We start from the raw sequence: 22,228 nt of genomic DNA, 5'->3' as shown, positions 1-22,228 counted from the left end.
ATAAATTAATAAATTACTGTAACAAACTTATCGTTTTAATATTTCTTTCTAGAGTTGTGATAAAAAATAAAAAATGATTAAGAAAAAATTAAAAAGACGCAAAAAAAAAGGAAATTCACGACAACAAATAAAAGTTTATGTTTGACGTTGCAGCAATGAGAGGCGTGCTAATATATGAATATGATTTTTTGATGTTTCGTGCACTCATTACCCAGAATAGAGTCCTTAACAAAAACGGTTTTTCTTATCCATTTGTTATTTACGTTAGGGAATCTTCTTTTCACGACATGTTCTCACGACATGTCGAATGCATGACGTTTTTAAAACATGATAGTAAAACACGCAAATTTATAAACCACGTGAGTACATTCATTTCATAAAACACAATCTAAGTGAAGGAAAGACAGCTAGTCGCTCAGCTTGTTGGTAATTATGGATTCGTGTAAAACTGCAATGTGGCTTGTCTCGCATTCAGTCTGGTTCGATAAGTTGCACGTGAACTGGATTCTGCAGAAGCAGCTAGAGTGTTACTACAAAAGGTAGGCTCGTTTTACTGTTGTTGTTTTTAAGGGCTTTTATATTTTCATTGAACCAGTTTAAAAACGTACACGTTTTTTAGCCATGGTTAGACTTGAGATAGTTGTAATTTAAGACATCTTTATAACTAATCCCTAACCAAGCTTTTTTTTTTTTGCAACCACAAGTACATTCAAGCTTACCAGAAAGCTATTTGCATACACATTCAACTGCAAACTGGAAAAAGAAGTCCTAAACTAATTTTTTTTATTGCTATCTTTTTCTTTAAATTGTTACATTTCGTTACTAGTTATATTGTACTTTGCTAACATACTAGAGGGAGACTCGTTGTGACACGCAGGGTGTGGTGCCAATTTTGTACATCCTTAGCATAAGATGGTTCTAACCTCCATATTAAAATATTTATTGTAGTGATTTTTGAAAAAAATGAAGGTACAGTTTGCTTATCGTTACGAGGAACAGGGTGCAGTGTTTATCCAAATTTTAACCCTAAGATTTTTGTCTTTTTATTTTCATTTTTTCTTGTTAACTATCCAGTGCTAGATTGGACTCTGACTAGATTGGACTCTGACTAGATTGGGCGCCCCATCTCGGTTAAACGGCGGAACGGGGGTTAGCATTACGAATAACGTCTGGTATAATAAAACCCCTGTTTTCAAAGTAAATAAGGTACCATTTTTGACTTACAGAGACGAGGGTTATTACAATATAAATTGTATTACTGTAGATGTTGGATAAAATGTATAAAATAAATTTAAATATTTTAACAAGATCTTATCCTACGTCAAGTTTAATTGCGCGCAATCGTGACTTCCTTTAAGGTGAAATAAACCGTTGTATTGCTGGCTCCTAGCTTTATTTGCCATTTTTAATGAAGGTGATTTTATATTATGTTTTATTTGGTGACAATCACGATTTCAGAAAATTGCAGTAGTACACACATGTTATTCGCAGGGAGGTAGACACAGCAGTGCACGCATGTGCTATTCGCGGGGAGGTAGACACAGCAGTGCACGCATGTGCTATTCGCAGGGAGGTAGACACAGCAGTGCACCATGTGCTATTCGCAGGGAGGTAGACACAGCAGTACACGCATGTGTTATTTTTTACAGCCATACTAGTTGTATAAGCTGTAGTGTAAATGCTGTTAACGGTGTAAACAATCGTTAGTAAATATAGTGCTAGCGCTAGTTGTGATAATTAGAGCGTAGTGAGAACCCTATTTAAATATCCAGGTGTATTTCAACTCGTCAAAATAATACAAAAAGATATATTTAGTACTAGCGAAGGCGTGGTTTATGATGACATGCATTTATTTCGTGTTTTTTCTTACGACACATGAAAAGTTAAGTAGCTATCAGTTTATACGCAGACGACTGTGAGGAAACATCCACTTCCGTTATCTTTAAGCTAATCTTGTTTTGACAAACAAACAAAAAATAGTGCTGACAAAAAAAGTTTGCTATAATTCATGACACGAACAAGTTCGTTTGTACCGAACTATATCGTGTTCTTCTCGCGTTTTTTATGATGATAATGAAAATTGGGTCGTTTTCGTGCCGAAGTTCAAAAAAGCACTAGCCATGTATATTTGCGTGATCTCAAAACAATACTTTCTTTTTCCTTTTTTTATCAATTATTTAACGTTACCTTCATAACAAACGGCTGTTTAATTCAGAAAACAGTATTAAAAGTGATTGCACGCGACGCAAATATACAAAAACCCAGGGTTTCATCAATCCTTGTTCATATGTTACAATATTAAACAATTTGTGGTTAACTAACATTTTTATCTGCTGATCGTCACGTTCTTTTTTTTCTTTTCTTTTTTTACAAAAAACACGATTTTCAGAAATTTTTCAGAAATTTTACTGGTATTTACAAAAATTAATTCAGAATATAATTTAAAGGCTGACTGATTTTTCAATGCCATACAATACCCAAAACATCTAACATTTTTAAAACTTCTTGAAACTTCCCAAAAAATTTAAGTTTTTCCCCGGACGGAGGATGTTTGGAAGTGGTATTTCCTTTATTCTCACAAATTTCACGTATATTAAAACATTTCTCCAATTCACGAAAATAAATCTTCGCGAAGTAAATGATTTACTCGCAAAAATTAATCTTTTAAAGACAGATGGATTTTTTCTCTTTCTTTCTGAATGAAACGTTTTTCTTCTTTTTTGAACATTTCGCAAATTTTTTTGCAACCCAATGGCTAATCCCACTAATTTCTTTACTTTCAGCGCCTTAGTATGAAAAAGATACGGGTTTTTTCTAAGAGAAGTACCCATGATAATCTCCTCCTTGAGCGGATAGTTTAAAATTTGACTGATATTCGCGAAAACCAATCTTTGCAAAATGCAATTTTTAATCGCAAAAATAAGTATTCGCGAAAATTAATCAACTTAAGGTCATCATATCATGGATTGTAATTTGCGTGAACATTACCTTAATTAAGTTTAATCAACATAGTTATAAAATTTAATATACAAAATGATAAAATCTAAAATCTATTTTTACGCTGATTTACAAGTCCACTTATAAATAATTAAGTACTTCCTGTTCAGACTTTAGTATATTTTTAGCTGATTAAAAATTAACGATTCGTACTGATGCACACAGTTTGGTTCTGCACTTTGCACTGTTTGTAAGACGGGAACTGTGTAAATTATCAGTTAAATAAAGACAAAAACCTGGCTAAGATTAGAAACACGTTGATAGAATGTTTCTACATACCAATGTTTCTACGACCACTCTATTAAAAACAATATTTGCGAGAATAAATTAACGAAAAAAAGTCCGCGAAAAAAAGTTAACGTTTTGAATTTACACCACCGAAAACCAAATATGAGGGCATTCTTAAAATACGTACGCATTTAGGAGAGGAGGGGAAAAGTGGGAGGGGTCGGGGGTTTAGACTTAAGTGTACAGAAGGGGAGGGTTTTATAAACGTGTATGTACGCATTTGACAATTCATAATTCCATTTTTTTAAAAGTTTTATGCATTTCAATATCGCCTCCATTAATTCAGTTAAAACAAGTCTTTTCTAATAAGTATGTGCGTACGTATGCATGAGAGGGGTATTCCTTTTGCTATGTCCCAAATTTTGTGTGTATTCAAAATCTAACGAAAAAATAACAGCTCTTTAATCAACCTCGTCCCCAGTCCCATTTTTCTCTTTCTGACAACCTCGGACGGCAAAATTTCTTCCCGCCGTCTCAGATATCAAATAAGCGAAAAATTGCCCTGGGAACGAGGTTGCTCTTTAATAATTTTAGTTAATGTAAAGCAGGATGGCCACATGTTAAGAGTTACTAAGTAAATAAACCAAGAAAGCGAAGAATTCCAATAATAGCCCAACATTTGAACCCAAAATATTCATTCCTCTTAGAATCTCCAAAATTTGTAACTAACGTTTTTTTTTTAAGTTAGCGATTTTGTTTTCATAAACACAATCTTCTGACAGTCCTTGATGTGGGCAACTAAAGTACAGACAACAAATGTAACATGAAGATAACATGCTATTTTTCTAAAAAAAAAAATTCCTTGATTGGCCCGTTGATTATCCTCCTAGATGGAGCCAAAATCCTAGTTTTCTCCGATTTAATAGAATGTCCAACGATGGAAAATGTTTGATAGAGAAAGTGGCACAGTGAAAAAGATCATGCATAACTTAATAGAAATAACTATTTTTTGGTGAAAATTGGATTTAAAAATTTCATTATACATATAGAAGCGTTTTCAGAGATCCGATTTCGTATGGTATAGAAAAGAAGAACTTATTTTCTGTCATAGTGTTGGGTGACTGCCCCCGGTTAGCAGGCGTATCATTCTTCTATTTCAACTTGGTTAAAAGTTGTGATCTCGTCACAAACGAAATATTGTACTTTTCCACGTGTTTGTACTTAGCTTTGTGTTTCTCTGAATCGACCTATACATTTTTATTTTACCATTCTTTATTTATTGTTTTGTGATCATTTGCACAGATCAATTCATACACAAAATAAACATTCTTGCGAGCAGGTTACCAAATATACAGTGCATTGTTCGCAAGCAAGGAAGAAAAGGTGGTGTCACAAATTGGCAGTCTGTCTGTTGTTGATTCATTTGATGCAATGTCTTACGATGGACAAAAAACACCAACATGTGCATGTTTTTTAAAGGTGCTATCTCGAATTTATTTAATACAGAAATATCAATCTCTGTGATATTTCTCACATGTCCATATCCAAAATCATGCTCAGTTTGTTCTAAAAAAAGAGAGAAAATCATACAGAGAATGCTTGAAGCTGCCGCACCTGAAACAAACTTGCAAATTGTTAGTTTAGTCTTTAGTCTTTTAGTTTACCCTTGTCTCGCTTTATCTTTACTACTCTATCAGAATATGTTCAATATAATAAATGCAGATTTTCCTATAAAGCCGGAGCTTCACGAGGCGGAAAATGTCAAGGCGGAATAGTGTTTTCGTCCCTACATTTCCCGCATCGTGGAGATGGCTACTACTGCCTTGTAATTGTTTGTTGTTGTTAGTTTGCAGGTAAATTCATATTACTATACAGAGTCATACCAACAAAGGTGTGTGCTCTGTCGACGCCATTTTTTTTTTTTTTTTTTCAAATTCTCAAAAACGAGAGGTTTGTTTACACTTGTCGCATTGCGATTGGCTAATTTTTAAAGTATCCACGAATAATAAAAACAGATCCTACTATTCGTACATTTTTCACCACTATCTTTCTTATAAATATTGCACAGTATCTGCCAGTGCGCATGTCCCGCTGCGAAAAGGTAGTTTGTCTTGACATTTTAAAACCCCTTTAGGAGACTCAAAATAGACTTCGACCACTCCTTCTCCTTTAAAAAAGATGAATCCTGAAAATGTGTTCTTGTTAAATGTGATAAAATCAGTTTTGTTATTTCCTATTTTCGTCCCCAGTTCATCTTGTGTCTTATATAATATCTGAACAACGCTTTTAGGTAATGAGCTCTGGTAACGAGGTTGGTTATAATTTTTAAAATTTTAGGTTTAGCTTTTAGCTTTAGGATTTTTTAGGCCTTGCAAAACAACAGTTTCCATTTCAACAGTGAGGAGGATTGATAAAAAGGCTGTTAGAAGAGTTAAAAAAATTTAACTCTTCCAAACTTGCAAATGAAATTATTTGTCTGTTGGGGAACTATTTAAAACTTTTTGTTGAGAAAACCACAACCTTGTAAAACTTAACTAGACATCAACACAGTGTGCATGATTGGATATTTTCTCACACAATTGCAAAATGCTAAACATGCTCAAAACTATGCTCAATTATATTTTTTTCTAAAAAGAGAAAAATCATTCAAAAAAATGTCTAAGCGCAACCAAATGGAACAGCTGCATGAACTAAAGAATTTGACCTTTAATCAAAAGAAAATTTTTAACAATGCCACAAGAAGCACTGGTGCTACAAAAAAATTTGGAACTAAATTTATAGCATTTATTTGCAGAGGATAAAAGACAATTACTATGCAACATTTACTAGAAAACAAATGACTTTGGGTTAATGTATATTTTATGCTGTGTCTAACCTGTGTCTGAACTCAAAAATCTAGAGACATGTAGCTCATAAAAATAAAATGCAAAAAACAGTAATAATTTGTTTTTGTTTATCAAAAGCAGTATTTTTCTTGTGTGACCTCAATGGAGCATCACAATAAATACACAGCTATCTGTTCCCTTAAAAAATTAGAAGACTTTCTCAACCTTACAGTGGACGTTATAAAACATCAAAACGCACTTTTTTAAAAAAGGTGTACAACTTTCAGTACTCTCTTTTCAACTTTTGTTCTATCAGACACGCGAGAACATAGGCCACGAGCGAAAGGAGTCAACAGGTCATTTAGGACACCAGTATCGGCACATCAAACGCTATTCCTTTGTAGAATATGTTTCATTGTTTGTATTCGCGCCACTTTTATCTGTGAGAACAAAAAACACCGCAAGCCGAAAATCATACATATTATGATGCAAAGTTGAAGAAAAAAGTTCGAAACTCTTGACACGCTTTGTGCTCTCATGTGTAAAAACATCGTTCGGGAGAGCGCAAGTGAAAAAAGCAGGCTAGTTATATGTGCAAAATAAGTAGAAAATATATATATAGATTGTTTCACATGGTTTCTGTGCACAGATCAACTCCGGTTTCTATTTTTATACGCGGAAATCAAGTAGCGTTCTCACGACGTGCCTAAACCGGACGCAATTTTTCCGTAGTTAATAAAAATTAAAAAGTGTCTCCTTTCTCATAAAAATGAAACTATTTTGTATTCAGCCGAACGAGTGAATGAAAAACGAAAACACAAGATTCACAAATTGACCATTTAGAACATAGGTGTGAATTACTGGGCTATATTTCAACGTATGGGGTGTAGGTATTGTGGCCAGGTGTAAAACAACCTGTTGATTGAAATAGTTCAACACTCCATCGGTATGATTCTTGATTTCAAAAGCAAAAACAAGAACGATTAGTTTATACATAGTTCACTGTCCATCTCATTTCTATTTCATTTAGCACAAACATGGCTGCTGTATCAGATGAAAGCTTTTCTCTGTTCAGGTAAAAAAAATTATATATTTTAGTTAATATTTCTTTTCTATTTTTATTTATTTTTTTCGTTGCGGAAAAATATCTCACAATAGGGATCATTCAAGTGTAAAGGAATCTGAGCACTCGATTTCCTGTTCTTTAAAAAAATTTTAAGCCTCCATTTTTAGATTTGTGTAAACTATAATTATACATTTTCATATGTAAAATATTTCAATCTTTGTCTTTCAATTTGTTGTGAGTGGAAGGGCAAGTTATACATCAAACGGGACAGAATATGAATTTACTACTTTATAAATTTTCTTGAAAGACTTAAGACGTGACTGTCTGTTGCTATAATACGTGTACACAATTTTATAAAATCATGCTATTATGAGAACATAAGACTGACTGCCAAAAAACTCTAGCCAAGCTCTTAAAAGGAATTAATTTGAAGGAAAGAAACAGATAGTCTTGAAATGAGTAAGAACATTAATTAAAAAATTATATTTTTATACATCTTATAAAAACATTTTTATTAGTTGTCAAAAATTTAAAGAAATTTTTAAGGCTTTGTTGTTGTGATTATTTCAAAAGTTGTTGTCATTCATTAGATTTTATATACGCCTCAGAACGTTGTTAAGTCATTCAAATTTCAGTGTTTCGTTTAATTAACGAGTAATACACTTGAATATAATTCTGCAACGGTTTGATTTTCACAACTTGTATAAATGCACCATTCTTGATTACAACAAAAAACACGTTAAACACTAAGCAGAAACATTTGTGCTGTATTCCATTAACTTCGTGCCCAGGCTTTCTTTTCTTATATTATTCGTCCTTTAGCGTAGCTTTTTTTAGTTACGCTACTTTTGTTATATATAAAGGTTCAAGTTTAGAAAGAACAATTTTATGTTTTACCCTTTTACCTTATATTGGCTAATTAGAACGCATAGCTATCACGAAATATCATAGGTTAAGGGTAGTGATTTTCAATTTTCGTAACTGAGCTTTAAAATCCAAACTATTCAAAGCGCAAGATTTAATTTGATTGGTTAGAATTTTATAGGCGAATGGTAGCTAAAACGATGCGATATACGAATGTGTTAGAAATATTTTAGTATGCTCAAAAATCACATTTTTTTAGGGTGCACAAATTTTTTTTAAATATCATATCCTCTCTCTAAATATGACATTTTCTTTTCCTGTTTTCGATAATTCGAGTTTTATTGTTTCTGCCTCTCTCGTGTGCTCACATTTTCTTACAAAGATTTCATCAGGAAAGGCTGATTTAATAAAGACATGGTCATGTCGAGTATGTGAGTATAATAACTACCATCCCTCTGTACAATTATTAACGCAACTAGGGCGTGTACCTCAAACAACACCAATCTTTTTCTTTATTTTTTTCAATGATGTTTACATTTTGTAGTTAGTATTTTTTATGACGAATTGAGAACACGGTAACTATAGGATGGCAGTGTAATAAGCGCCCAATTTTTTCTATACATTTTTAAGTTCAAGTAAGGCAAGGTGAACGAAGATTTGCCTCGTTTAATCCAAATGTTATTTTGATTTGTGACGCGAACAAGTGTTTCTACATAATGAACGAGTACAAATGAACGCACACGTGCTAATTACTTCTACTAATTATCCTATTTGTATATTCTATTGTTCTATGTTCATTCAAAGTGTTAAAAAAACTTGTAACTACAAGTAAAGTGCTTTCTTGCACACACGTGTTCATGTTATTGTGGTGTTGTGTTGGAATACATAACTTGAGTACGTTGTACGTTTAATACTGTTACATCTTTAATTGGTTCGAAATAAATTCTTTTGAAAAAATGTTTCCAATATATGTTTTCCATTTTCGCCATATTTCTTTAAACAATTATATCTTTTATTTCAAAAAATTTTCATATAAATTTTCATCTTTCTCTAATTCCTAAAATTTTATAAACTCAAAATTATCGTTATAGGTGGTTTAGTAAAAAAGGACATTCTGTGGCATAAGATAAAGTATTTTGCAGAACAGAACACTGATTTATGACTTCGTTACAAAAATATATTTTTGCAAAAAAAAGTCAATTTTTAATGACTTAATAAAAGAAGGATGAAGTTAAGCCCTGGGACCGAGGTTAGTTGTCTCTGCGAATTAAGAGTCAAGTTACCATATGGCTTTTGAGAGCAGATAAACGTCACGCAATGATTGGCTTGTGATGTAAAAATGAAATATTTTTGCGAAAAAAAGTAAAGGACATTTCATCCTGTACCAATGTTATTATCTCCAAATTAGAATTTGAAGCTACGCTGTTTCGTGTGACCGAGAAAATCGATTTTGATTGGCTTAACATATTTTTAATTTATAAACATGTCTTTTTTGCTGATTCAATTTTTAAAATTTGATATAGTGAGTTATTTTCTCTTTCTTTTTCATTTATACAAACACAAAAAATTGGTTTATGGTATTTTTTTTAATTTTGGTGGCCATAATCCAAACCGAGTGGATGTTTCACCTGATCACATTTACACTTCTATACAAATGCTTTCACAATCGAGCACTTGAATGTTAAAAACATAGTTGGCTAAAAATTATGTACTGTTAGTGATGAATTCGAGTTTAGATTTTTTTTCAAATAGCTTCATTGGTCCATAATATGGTTTCTTCATTTAGAAATCCTAACTTACTTCAATCGCGTGGATATAACCCGAATGTAATATGTACAACCAGTAATGGTCACACTGACTTGGGAAGAATACAAGCTTTCCTCAGTCCGAACGATAAGCATCGTATAAAGACAGAACAGCAAAGTGCGGATTTTTTTAGTTTAATGAGGCCGACCATGGATCCGAACCTACAGCAAATGTCACCACGCAACAACACGGGTTACCCAGGCAAAAAAGAGACAAGATATGAGGATAACGAAGACAAAGTTTGTCAGATCTGTAGTGATCGAGCAACGGGTAAACATTATAAAGTTTTTTCATGCGAAGGGTGCAAAAACTTTTTTCGAAGAAGCGTTCGAAAGAATGTAAAATATGTTTGTCCTGCTTATGGAAAATGTCCTGTACATAAAGACCAAAGAACGAGATGTAAAGCATGCAGATTAAAGAAATGTTTAAAAGCTGGTATGAGAAAAGAAGGTAATGTTTATTTCTTTAATCATTTTGAATTAAGTTTTTTAAATTTCGCGCATAATAATTTTTGACAATTTTGCGAATTTAATTCATATTAACAAAAATTTGTCTGCGCGAAAATTCATTGAATGGTCAGTTTAGCCTTTTCGCTAACATTAACTTTGCAAAACTTTTTTTTTATGTTGGCAAAATAATAGCCAGCCTAGCCTCTGTGATATGAGCAAGTTCAATTAATTTTCAATTCAATTTTATTACAATAAAAATCCCTGAAATAGTTTAAAATTTCCATAAAAAATAGTTTAGTGCTAGAAGATAAGTCTTCGAAAAAAAAACCCTAAATCGATTCAAAAATATTCGCGAAATATTTCGACATAACTGATTCGTGAAAATTGCATTTTTCGAACCTCGCAAAAATAAGTCAAGACATTGCGAAATTTTTTGTAGCCTTGCTTATCCATTGTTTGTACCCTTGCTTATCCATTGTTTGATATTAAAATTGATAACAAAATTCTCAGTAGAACAAATATTTTATAAGTTTTGGATAAGAAAATTGTGATTTTTGGAATCTGATTGGTTCGTAAAATTTTCCGTTTCAATCCAAACTAAATGTTGAAATTATTTCAACTTTTCTTGCAGCGGAAAAGGAAAATTATGAAAATAAAATAATAACGACAGAATAGCCAATCAAATTAAAGCACAATTCCGATCCGATCCATTCTGCCTTAAATATATAAAAAAGAAAAATAATAATAATGATAATAAATAAGGCAGAGAATTATTAAAATAATAATTATTTGCGTGAGTGTTGGATTTAAAACAAGCAAAGAAAATTGAAAAGTTGAATAATACCTACCATTATACAACTTCAATTTGTCCTCATGGCTGCGTGATTCAACTTGTGTGTTTTATGTAAGGTTTTTTATGACGTCATGTACATTGTAACGAGAAACACTGTCGCTCATGTACAAGCCAATACAAGAAATACTTCAACTTTCAGAGCTTCAAAAAATTGACTGAAACTAAGGCTTGCACTTATATACTTAATAATTCCATTAATTTGGACAGTTCGCCTTAAAAGCAATATTTGGAGGTCTGGTTCTAGCTTTTTTGCCACGTTCAAGTCATATGTACAGAAGTTAAATGCAAAATCATCCGATACCCCCCATAAATCACTTGCCGTGCTAGCGATCAAAACATCCAAACGAAAAGCAAACGAACCTTGACTGATAATTTAAGCACACTCCGCCGTTGTTAATATTTTGTACACTTTAGTATATTACAAAATAACTCTCCGAGTATAGAATTTAAACCGTTAAATGAAAAATAGTAAAGGTAAAAACAGGGCAGCTAAAAAATAAGGACAAAATGCGCCAAAAATTGCAAATAAAAAATAGCTTATTATTTTCGCTTTGCGATGAAGAGTGAAGGAAAAATACGCACTTAATTTTTATATATTTACGCACCAATTTAACTCGTTTCCAGTACTTTACACACTTCCCGCTCACAAAACTTCCGCAATAGTTGAAAACAAGTTCTTGTTTTGATTACAGCATTAAAAAGTTTCTCCTGCTTTTCTTATGCGAAGAAAATGTTGTTTCCTTCGTTGCCAGGTTCGTAAAAAGTTGTGTAAGTTGGCAAAGATATAGATTTTATAATTTCAATGATTTTAAACATGACATATTGTTTTATTTATTTTTTAGCGGTTCAATGTGAACGAAAACCGTTAATGATTCCGTCACCATCTGGTCGTCATGGCAGGGAAAAAAACAAAACAATAGGCTTGGATTACCAGACAAGTTCTGATGAAAGTGAAGAAGACCCCCCAAAGAAAATGTTAAAAACTTCAACTTCCAATTCACCACCTCTTAACCTTGCACCTTCATCGAACGAATACAAACATTTTCGAAACGATGCTAACACGATGGAAAGATTTGCAAGCACCTCTGAAAGCAGTCAAAAAAGTCCAACATTATCTCAAGACGCAACTGAATCCTCTGCATTTGAGTCAAAATCAATATCTTCCAACGTAACATTTAAAAAGGAAAACTCTCCGAATTTACAGACGACGCAAGAAAACATAGAGTCGGATGTGTTCGCTCCACCTTTAGAAAAATTTAAACAAGGCTATCAACAATCCGATAACGTCGACACTATTGTTGACGTCGAGAGTGTAAGTGGCAGTAAGGACGTCGACACGAGACAGCAAGAGTTAAAACAACTGCATATCTTGACGGGAAACAAGTTATTCAAACTCGAACCTCCTAGTATATCAACCACCGATGTTGGATATCTATACGAAATGTCGACAAGGTTGTTATTTGCTACGCTGGACTGGGTGCAAGGACTTTCCTGTTTCCAACAACTTCATCATATCGACCAGTTTAATTTGTTATTAAATAAGTGGTACTCGCTATTTATTCTTGGAATAGCGCAATACTCTTCCATGTTTCCAGTGTCTACCATGTTGTTTTTGGCAAACTCGAGTCAAAATAACGAGAATGCTCGCAATAATCCGCCACCTCTACGATGGAGTACATTTGTGAAGTTAAAGGACGTCGTAATGAATGGAAGTTTGAACTTGAAGCTTTCAAAGGAAGTTTATGATTATATGAAGATCATAACATTGTTCGACAAAGGTAAAAAAAAAATTACACCTTAAAATTCTTTAAAAAAAAGAAAACATATCACCCTAGCGATCTTGCCACGCGTTTTCATAACTTTATTTTAAAACGAAAAAACACCGTTCAATAAATTGATGTCTAAAAAACGAAAAAATCGTGTTTTATCATTTTAATTCGAGTAACAACCTCACGCAATGATTCCAAACGGCTGGAAAAGCAGTTTCGTGAAGTGAACTCCACGCCAAGTTTTTGTATTTATTCACACGAACAGCACGTTAATGTACGCCTAGCTATATCCTTTGTGATTGAAAAAGCGCGCAGAAATATAATATTTTACTTTGTTTTTTAGATATTCCTGGATCAATAGACAAGGACTTTATTCTCCAAACATGCTTGAGATCACAATCATCTTTAGAGAAAATATTAACCGAGACTTCAAGACAAGAAAACGGAGAAAATATACGAGACAGAATTTTGCTTGTCTTAGATTGCGTTAATAATCTGCATAAGATGGAAGTGACACAGACATTTTTTGCACCCATATTGAGACAAACCTCAATAGAATTTATCATACAAAAGGTTTTAACTGTGAAAACAACGAGATCGCCGCATCTTTAAAACGAAAACATTGCGCTTAAACTTATTGTAAATATATATAAAAACTGTATATATCTCATTTTAGCAGATTCTTTTTAAACTAATTTAACACAACCCGAAGGTTATGTTGTAAACATTACCATCACGTGCATAGAGTTGACGTAAACAAGAGGAAGGCATCCCCCCACCTTTAGGTGGCTTTGAAAACCATTCTCTTCATCCTATCACCGTAAAACCTTTAGACTTATACTACTGTTTTTAAAATACACTTTATATTTTTACCGACTTGTATCTCCTCTCTCACGTGAATTTCTACAGAAAATAGTACTAAATCTGTTAAAAACTATATTTACATATATTTATGATTTTTGAAATATCCTGTCAAGAAAATAAAAAATATAAACCTTTATTGGTATGCTTTTCCTGATCAGCAACATTTTTGAGCTAAATTGCACTTAAAGTCAAACCAGGGTGGTTGATTGATTTCTAGTGTTCAAAGGAAGCGACTTAAAATACAATACCAAATAAATTGTTTGTATCGCAACCTTCCATTCTAGTCAGCTTAACAAAAACGTACAATGTATATTACAGTTAGAAATATTATTCCGGATTTTCAATCTAAAAAACCTGCTGAAAAATAAAGCTTTAAATAAGTTCTCGTTTGCATCTGACGTTTTTGAAGGTCTTTGCTTCAGATCCCACACAACTCAACTCTTCATTCATTCTTCATTCTCTTCAAACGTATAGAACAACTGTCTTTGAATTTTCAATTCTTTCCTTTAGCAACACAGATCTTTACGAACCAATGTTGTACCACCTACATTTGACTTATCTTTTATAAAATTGCGGCCCTCCACCTTGGAAATTTCCACTAACTTCTGCTTTACTGAAGTCAAAACCAGGATTCTAAAAAAATGAAATGTGCTAAAGGTACGCTTTTCTGCTTTTTCTTCGATACAAATTATAAAACGCTACATCCATCCACACATACGCATCTCAGAGAATGTTCTTACAATGTTTTAGTATGTTAAAACATTGACATTTTTGATTTCATTATCTACTCTCTTCAAAAAATTTTGTAATTACTCTATGGGATGCTGTGTCCTCGCATACAATTTTTAATTTTTTTGTTTTAGTGACCCTTTATACGTAATTCCTTCTTGGGTAACCCCCCCTTTCGCGTATTGCCAATCTCCTCTTCGGACACAAATAAATTCAAACATTACGTTTCATAATGGTAATAGTGAAATTTTCTTGATCGTGCTAGGTAAGTGACCTCCAAGGGAATCTACATACATAGTCATATACCACATGCACATTGATGTGCGGTAAACTTATATTTTGTACAACAAAATCTTACAGATAAGAGCATAAATAAATATAAAATAAAAGACAAACTAAGTGATGCTGGAGCACACCGGAGGTTGTGAAGTCGAAAAGATAAAAAGACAAGGGGGACGGGGGTAGAAAAGGATGTCCTGTACGACTGTAATGAGTTCAGTGCTCAAAAAGATCTAAAAAGAACACGTAGAAAATAAGTAAAAACTACTTTAAAAATTCAAATGTTACCAAAATATGGTGTGATTCTGTTAAATAGGTGCAAATGTTATTAAAGGAGTGGTCCTACGAAAAATCAAAAAAAATAATTTCATCTTATTTTATCGGAAATGTTTTATTTATTATTATAAAAAACTTTTAAAAAAAAACTTGTTTTTTTCTCTTATTCGGCCCTTTTTTACAATCCTGTTTAAATAGCCGTGACGTCATAGTTGGCGAATGATTTTTTGTGTGTTAAGACAATTCAGCAAATAGAATGATATTCTAGAGAATCCAAGATCGTAATTTCATAATTAGAAATATTTATTTTATTTTCTATAATTATAATCACATATATATATTTTTGTATTTATTCTTTTGAGTAAGGGACATAGACTAACTTGTCTTATTTTCCACACAACACGCGACGGTATAACTCAGCGATTGCCTTTTCCAAGTCGTTAGAAAACTTACCAAATGAATTGCTTGTAAGCAGCAAACCGAAAAGATTTGTTTGTAGGTGTGTCTTGCAGAAATTTCCCTCTTGTCTCGTGTAAGCATATTAAAACGAGACAAAGTTGCTTGAAATCCTCATTCTCAGTTATACATTATGTAGCTTAATTATATCTAAAAAAAATATGTTTAAGCACATATACCTTGGAATTGTTTGTCTGTTAATGCAGTTATCGCACTTGCACCATTCGTTTCTCCCAGCACGAAAACTTTCCCAATGTTTTACTAAAAATATCGTTTCTCTCTCAGTTACAATGTTTTTATTATCATCTTATTTAGTGGTCTCGAATTAAAAAAAGTTGCAGTCATGTGCATGTAAAAAGCTCATCAAAGGTTTCCATCTCATTATCACCGTCCTCATCTTCTCCAAAATTGTTTTCTTCTTCAATAATATCATACTCTAATTCTTCTTCGCTGTGTCTGTGTTCATATATGTGATCTGAGTATCCAGCTTTCCTTTTTCTTTTTCTTTTTCTCTCTCTCTCTATCTCTCTCTCTCTCGAAACTAACATCGCCAATTATGACCTCACAGCAAAAGGTTCTTAATAAAAAGACAATCTTTGCGCATTGATTAAAAGATCAATAAACAATTTTTCGAGAAAAGAATAAAAACTTTATACTAATTGAATAGCGGAGAATCCAAAGAACGAATAAAAAAAATCGAAAATTTCGTGGGACCACTCCTTTAAGCATTTTGAGGTTGAATAGAAGTTTTCATAAGACAGGGTGACCAATAATAAAATGAGAACAAAAGTAAGGATATTAGGGAGAATTAAGGAGACAAATTAACATTTTTTAAGGATATTTTGCTGCGAACCAGAATAAAAAGATAGAAAAATAAGGATAATTAAGGATAAAACTAATTTTAGTTCTCTATCTTTAATGTTACATACTATGTTCTATGATAAGAAAATACATATTATACAAATATACATATAAATTATGCCCTAAAAGATATAAGATTTTAGGTAACAGAGAAATATGTCTTGTTTCACTGGTGATGAACAATCCATGAACGCATTTCCAAAAAAGTTACGATCAGAAAAATTAAGTAATAAGGAGAATAGCTAAAATTTCAACTTAAGTACTTTTAAGGAGATTTTCTTTTTCTAAGGTTATTTAAGGAATTTAAGGAGAGGTGTGGTCACTCTGTAAGAATACCATGGCTGAGAAAACACACATAAACATAAAAAATGATCATTCTTTATAAGTATGGTGCTTTTAAAAAATAAATTGTTTATTTTTCATGTTAAAGTTTAATCTTATTATTGACCTGCAAAAAATTTTTTGGCGAGAAAATTTCTGATATTCCGGATAGGTTTTTGATACATTTGAATGCTAAATGCAAAGTAGAAAAGTTAGCAATTAACTGTAAACTGTACGGCTGTGGGTAAGGAACCACTTTGACAAAAAATTTTTTCCGTAAAAATCCATATGTGCAAGGTGGCAGTATCTCTCCTCCTCTTAAAGCTTTCATACTTAGCTTAACCCGTCCTCCTCTCCTGTAAGACTTCATAAATGTATGGTTACATGCATTACAATGAAGTTATAGACACAGTCATCACACAAGGAATTCAATAATATGGGTTAAAAAATCACCTCTGTTTGAAATCTTTCTAACGTCAACTTTTTTTCCATTTCTTGGAAGGTGTATGAATCTACTGCATATTCATTAGTGGAAAATAAAGACTTCCAACAGTTCGAGGCATCTTTGTGACTTTTGGGCAAGATTATCCTTAACAACTTTTTATCCTCTGTAAGACAAAATTATAACATGTAAGAAACTCAAGATTCTGGTTAGATAAGAAAGAAAGGATAAATATAGGTTAGTATACACACCAAGTGTCCATACTGCTTCATCCTTCACTATTCCACCAAAGAGATTACCCTGCATGAAGATGACACAATGTTAAAATAGTGTATAAATCAATGCCAACTTGCAACACTTCTTTTCATGTTATGATAAACAAATCAATGTTGAATTAAAAATCAATGCAAATTCTCACTCACTTTGGCAAGCCTTAACATACAAAGCACAAAATTATGGGGTGAGATCAACAATAATTTATCAAATATTAGAAATCAAAAATACTTGTAGGTGAGAAAAAACAAACACAGTTAATTAGTAATAAATAATTGCTGATACAATTATGAACATAATAAAAATTATCTCCATCTTTATGCATTATATAATTCTTATCCAACAACGTACAGTGTACATAAGCATATCTTATAAGAATACTGTTAGTTCTTGACTATGATTTTTATAGTCACAATATTCCCCAACAAGTCTTTAATTTCACGAAAGCAAAAATTTTGAAGTCAATTAAATGCAGTTTCTTATGGTATAATTGTTTTTCATGACTTTTTTCCCTTTAACGCAATAAAGAAAAAAATGACAATGTGTTTTTAACTCTAGTAACATATATGTTACTTCCTAAGCGAAATATATCTTATCTACAATTAAAATCCAGTGAAACAGGGAAACTTACACATATGAAAGAGAGAAACGCAAAATTTTGAACCAAAACAAAGGCTCAGTTGAATGGCATGATCAGAAAACAAATGAATCTTATGTAGTCCAAACAACACCAAATAGATAAAAAGCTGAAGTGATTATAAAAGAGGCCGGAATTACTACACAAAAATAGTTTGTTTAGCTGAATCAGTTTACTGGAGAAATGAATTTCATGGTCTTAAGAAAATTGTGAAATCTCCTGATAAATTATAGTTTTGTAAATAGATTTACTCCTATGCTAAACGGTAGCCATGAAACTTTGTAGCTGTGGTATGTGTGGTGTTCATAGAAATACACATGAGGTTTTTTATCAAATCTTACCTCTGAGTTAAGTTGGATAAAGGAAGTTGTGTACCTGGTACTGTGAGTTTTTGATTCACAAGCAGATGTAAAGTGATTAAGTTGCTCTTTTTAAATCAATCATTTTAGCATAAGGTGACGGTATACCTTTACTGTATCAAAAATCGATTTTTTTGTATTAATCATTTATACTAAAGAAACGACGATCTTCCCAATGGTGAAACTATTTATTTATTTTTCGAAGGGGAATATTGAGTTTATCCAAATAACTAACTTTTTTTTTGATCGGTCTTAAGAGTGAATGTTTTAACACTTATCATCCTCTCGAGTATAACTTTTAAAAATAAATTATATTTCCATTCCGAAAAGAAATGACCATTTGAAAAAAAAACACACTTTCATTTCTAAAAATGTATGCCAGTCACGTCTATGCGAATAATGAAATTTAAAAGGACAACCCTCTTAATATTCATTGCAAAGTGTAAAAGTATCACCATCATTATGAGTATGCTTGAAAGGTTTGATATTTTAAAAAAATCTTTAAAACACTTTTTCGTAGTGTTGTTTTTTCGTATACTATCTATTACATTTCAAATCTCTTTTACAAAACTACAGAATATCTACAAAGAAGAGTGCTACTGTGCTGTAGACAACGTTTTTATCTAAAAGTGATTTTTTTTTATTTTAAAAAAATTAACGATTCTCTAGATATTACATCTTAAAGACGAAAGCTTAAGTTAAAAAATGGCTTTTTTAAAAAAGTAAAATAAATAAAAAACGAGGACTTTGTGGAAAATAATTTAAAAAATCGTTTTTACATACATCTTTTACGATACTACAGAACATTCAAATGTGATTTGGAAACGAAGTAGTTTTGCAATTGAAGTGACTTTTTTGAAGGCAAAAATGTTTGTTTCAAAAATGTCTCTGTACTTTTCCCGAGTTAAAAAGTTTCAAATTATTTTTTTACCATTTGATAGGTTGAAAATGCTTTTTGGTGATGTATGAGTAAAAGAACTTTGATTAACTATCGCTGAAAAAATTAGATTTAAAAAACCATGCTTAGAAGGTAAAAAATGGTTTACTTTAAAAAAACCAAAAAATAATTTCCCGTGAATTTTGTTTATCAATGGACACTGATTTTGTGGTTGTTTTTTTAAAGTGTTGTTTATAGCTATAGTCAGAATTGAACATCTATCATTTTAAGTATAAATCTGGCTAATGTATAGACCTGTCCCTTCTTGGTTTTCCCCATCTGGTTTTTGCTGCATTAGAAGGAATTACACTTTATGCAAATTTAACGTCCAATTATAAGTGATTTTTTAAAAAAAATGGACCAACTTGTTCAAATTCTTGTACCCCCCCCTGCAAAAATTACGGGGGCATTGTTGGGCAAGATCAGCGTTTTAAAAATCTTCAAAATTTTAACCAAAAAAGCGCACACCAATTTTAAAAATTAAAAAAAAAAATTCTGGTTGTAGTAAAGCATCAATGTTTCGTCTTCAAACCCTACGGAAACTAACTAAGTCACAAAAACAGAGTTCATGTCAATATTAATTCATCTATCAACAAGAATTGTGTTGTCTAAGCATGCCTTTTCTAGTGACAGGAGTGTTCAATAACGGTTTATTAACAGCATAACATCAAGCCTTGTATCCTGAAAGTCCTGTACATAACTTTGACAAAAAATATACTGGCATATATACTGCAGATAGGACTATCACAAAAGAACTTTGTTGAAAGTTTGTTGGCGTAGGGTTCTCAAAAAGACTTTGTGGCGAAATTTGGAAATCGAAAGTGCTGTTTTGTATTTTCGGAAATAATTCGGGCAGGTTTAGAAATAATTTGGGTGAGTGCAAAATTGCAAATTTCATTGAAAAAGTCACCCAAGCTGGCCCTCATATAGCTCTACAGGTGTTTTCAGCAAGTTGGCACGCTTTGTCAACTTGTTCTTGAAAATAAATGCTAAAAGTGCCATTCCTCCTTTGTATAATAAAAAATCTATTAATTAGGGTAAATAGCTAATATTTTCCTATGTGGTTTTTTATTTCTTTAAAAGTAGATGATAATAACTTGGATCTTGGAATGGTGTGTATAATACACCTTTTCACAGTTTTTCACGCATTTCTAATATTGAAAATAAGAAGTAAACAGAGTGAATTTAATAAAGCTTTGACCATGGGCATTATGAATATTTCTTATTTTCTAAAGAACTAACTACTTTATTCGGAAAAACTTTCGCGAGTCCAAAAACTCGCGAATTTTTTTGGATAAATTTTCGCGAATCTACAAATTTTAAAAAATTGGAAATTGAAAAGTTTTGGCAAGATAAACTTTCGCGATGCGTGATTTTTTATGTTGTTAAAAAAAAGTGGCCTTTCGCGAAAAAAGCCAAAAAGGTTTCTCCGAAAAAAGTAGTCTCACTGCATTACAATTTAGTTTGTTATTGCCAGTAAACCTAGTTAAAACATACATATGCAAAAGATTCGTAACTTTTTTTTTCAAAATATTTCAAAAAAAAATTATTTTACTTTTCTTCATGGTCAAGGTCTTATTGTTCTGCTCGGATTATGAACGCTGCCCGGATTATGTATGGCAGCTTGCCCCACTTATAAACAGGGCAGAAAATACATAATCGGGGCAACATAATCAGGGCAGGCCAGTTTATGTATGACAGTCTAATATCATTTGTTACTTAAAAAACAAACATAATCAGGGCAGGCCGGCTTATGTATGACAGTCTAATATTATTTAAGACTTTAGAACGAACATAATCGAGGCAGGCTTGCTTATGTACAACATTCTTATATTATTTCTCACTTATAGAACAAACATAATCGGGGCAGGCCAGCTTATGTGCAATACCTTTGCATTATTCCTCACTTATAGAACCAACATAATCAGGGCCGACCGGCTTTTATATCATTCGCATCACTTCTGGACAAGCAAATAGCCCGAGTGGCAAAGTTGTTGTTGTTCTTAAATGAAATGAAATTTTGCGGAAACTAAATTTTGGGATTCACAAGTTTAATAACTTTTCACCAAATTTAATTCCCACGAAACAAATAATTTAGGTCAGCCCCAAAATTTAATTCTCGCAAAAAATAAAAATGCAAAAATCTAGTTTCGTGAAATTTAGTTATGCCTAGTGACAATAATTTGTCAATGTTTCATTCACAAAATTTCAAAGAAAATACCAATCACAGCCTGCCTGGCCAGCCATTATATCAGCGTTCATAATCCGGTCACAACAACATAATCAGGGAAAAAAACATAATTGGGCCATATGCACATAATCTGGCTGTCCTGTTTATAAACAGACCGTTTTCGGAACCTGGGAAGAACAATAACAGTTTACTCCCTTCTTTCAATTCTCAATAAGAGCGTTGTAACAAAAGAAATATTTATTTAAACAATGGTTTGCTAGCTAAAACTGTGAACTCATGTAGCTATGGATGACTTGCTAGAATCTTTGTTTACATTTTATTTCGGCAGGCATATAGTTTTTTAACCAATCAGATCTTCTAAAAAGAATTATTAGCCAATTAAATTGCTTTATTTTACCTGCCAAAAAATAAAAACAAAAAAATTATCAAGATAGCAAGTCATCTATTGGTCTTTTTAGGACACTAACCTGTAATATTACATTTTTGTCCACGGAAACGTAAATTTCCTTGTGCTTAAAAACGCATTTAATAACCTTGGGACTTGTACCACTTTTAACATTGATTTCAATAAGCACATCTTCTATCGTTTGACCCCAATTTCCCCATTCTGTTGTGGTTGTGATCAAACCAGATTTTTCTTCAAAGTTTGCAGCCATGTTGTTTTATTCGTATGCTATATTTTAAGGACATAAATTTAGGGTAATTCTTTATCTTGTTTCCATCAGCTACGCTGGTCCTTAAAATTA

At 32.2% G+C, this 22,228-nt stretch overlaps 2 protein-coding genes across 4 annotated transcripts; one reads left to right on the top strand and one right to left on the bottom strand.

Annotated features, from left to right (window-relative positions):
• Positions 1-54: 54 nt before the first annotated feature.
• LOC130654922 (nuclear receptor subfamily 2 group C member 1-like) lies at positions 55-14,009 on the top strand. Its single transcript, XM_057457577.1, has 5 exons — positions 55-539; positions 7,081-7,125; positions 9,767-10,236; positions 11,931-12,866; positions 13,201-14,009. The coding sequence occupies exons 1-5, from the start codon at positions 433-435 to the stop codon at positions 13,467-13,469; spliced, it is 1,827 nt and encodes a 608-aa protein (XP_057313560.1). The 5' UTR covers positions 55-432; the 3' UTR covers positions 13,470-14,009.
• LOC130654933 (nudC domain-containing protein 2-like) lies at positions 13,781-22,181 on the bottom strand. 3 transcript variants are annotated; one of them, XR_008984519.1, is made up of 5 exons: positions 21,950-22,181; positions 17,337-17,385; positions 17,097-17,251; positions 15,459-15,611; positions 13,781-14,354 (listed from the first exon to the last, which is right to left on the bottom strand). XR_008984519.1 is itself a non-coding variant. In XM_057457586.1 (4 exons), exons 1-4 carry the CDS (start codon positions 22,136-22,138, stop codon positions 14,277-14,279), a joined length of 471 nt encoding a protein of 156 aa, XP_057313569.1. In that variant the 5' UTR covers positions 22,139-22,179; the 3' UTR covers positions 13,781-14,276. The 3 variants fall into 3 exon arrangements, 2 of the variants coding, with proteins under 2 accessions (XP_057313569.1, XP_057313570.1); XM_057457586.1 differs by lacking the exon at positions 15,459-15,611 and having other exon boundaries at positions 21,950-22,179; XM_057457587.1 differs by lacking the exons at positions 13,781-14,354; positions 15,459-15,611 and adding an exon at positions 15,699-15,722.
• Positions 22,182-22,228: the final 47 nt, after the last annotated feature.

Source organism: Hydractinia symbiolongicarpus, chromosome 8, assembly GCF_029227915.1.
Source record: "Hydractinia symbiolongicarpus strain clone_291-10 chromosome 8, HSymV2.1, whole genome shotgun sequence".
In the NCBI taxonomy this organism is placed as follows: domain Eukaryota; kingdom Metazoa; phylum Cnidaria; class Hydrozoa; order Anthoathecata; family Hydractiniidae; genus Hydractinia; species Hydractinia symbiolongicarpus.
The sequence above is the reverse complement of the archived record's forward strand: the minus strand, read 5'-3'. Positions and strand labels throughout refer to the sequence as shown.

Excerpts from the sequence above, each read along its gene's own strand:
- LOC130654922 (XM_057457577.1), top strand. The coding sequence starts at position 433 with ATGGATTCGTGTAAAACTGCAATGTGGCTTGTCTCGCATTCAGTCTGG. Across the intron at positions 7,126-9,766 it reads GAAAGCTTTTCTCTGTTCAG|AAATCCTAACTTACTTCAAT; the intron begins GTAAAAAAAATT and ends TTCTTCATTTAG. Across the intron at positions 10,237-11,930 it reads AGCTGGTATGAGAAAAGAAG|CGGTTCAATGTGAACGAAAA; the intron begins GTAATGTTTATT and ends TTTATTTTTTAG.
- LOC130654933 (XM_057457586.1), bottom strand. The coding sequence starts at position 22,138 with ATGGCTGCAAACTTTGAAGAAAAATCTGGTTTGATCACAACCACAACA. Across the intron at positions 17,252-17,336 it reads TGAAGCAGTATGGACACTTG|AGGATAAAAAGTTGTTAAGG; the intron begins GTGTGTATACTA and ends TTTGTCTTACAG. Across the intron at positions 14,355-17,096 it reads TAGAAAGATTTCAAACAGAG|AATCCTGGTTTTGACTTCAG; the intron begins GTGATTTTTTAA and ends TCATTTTTTTAG.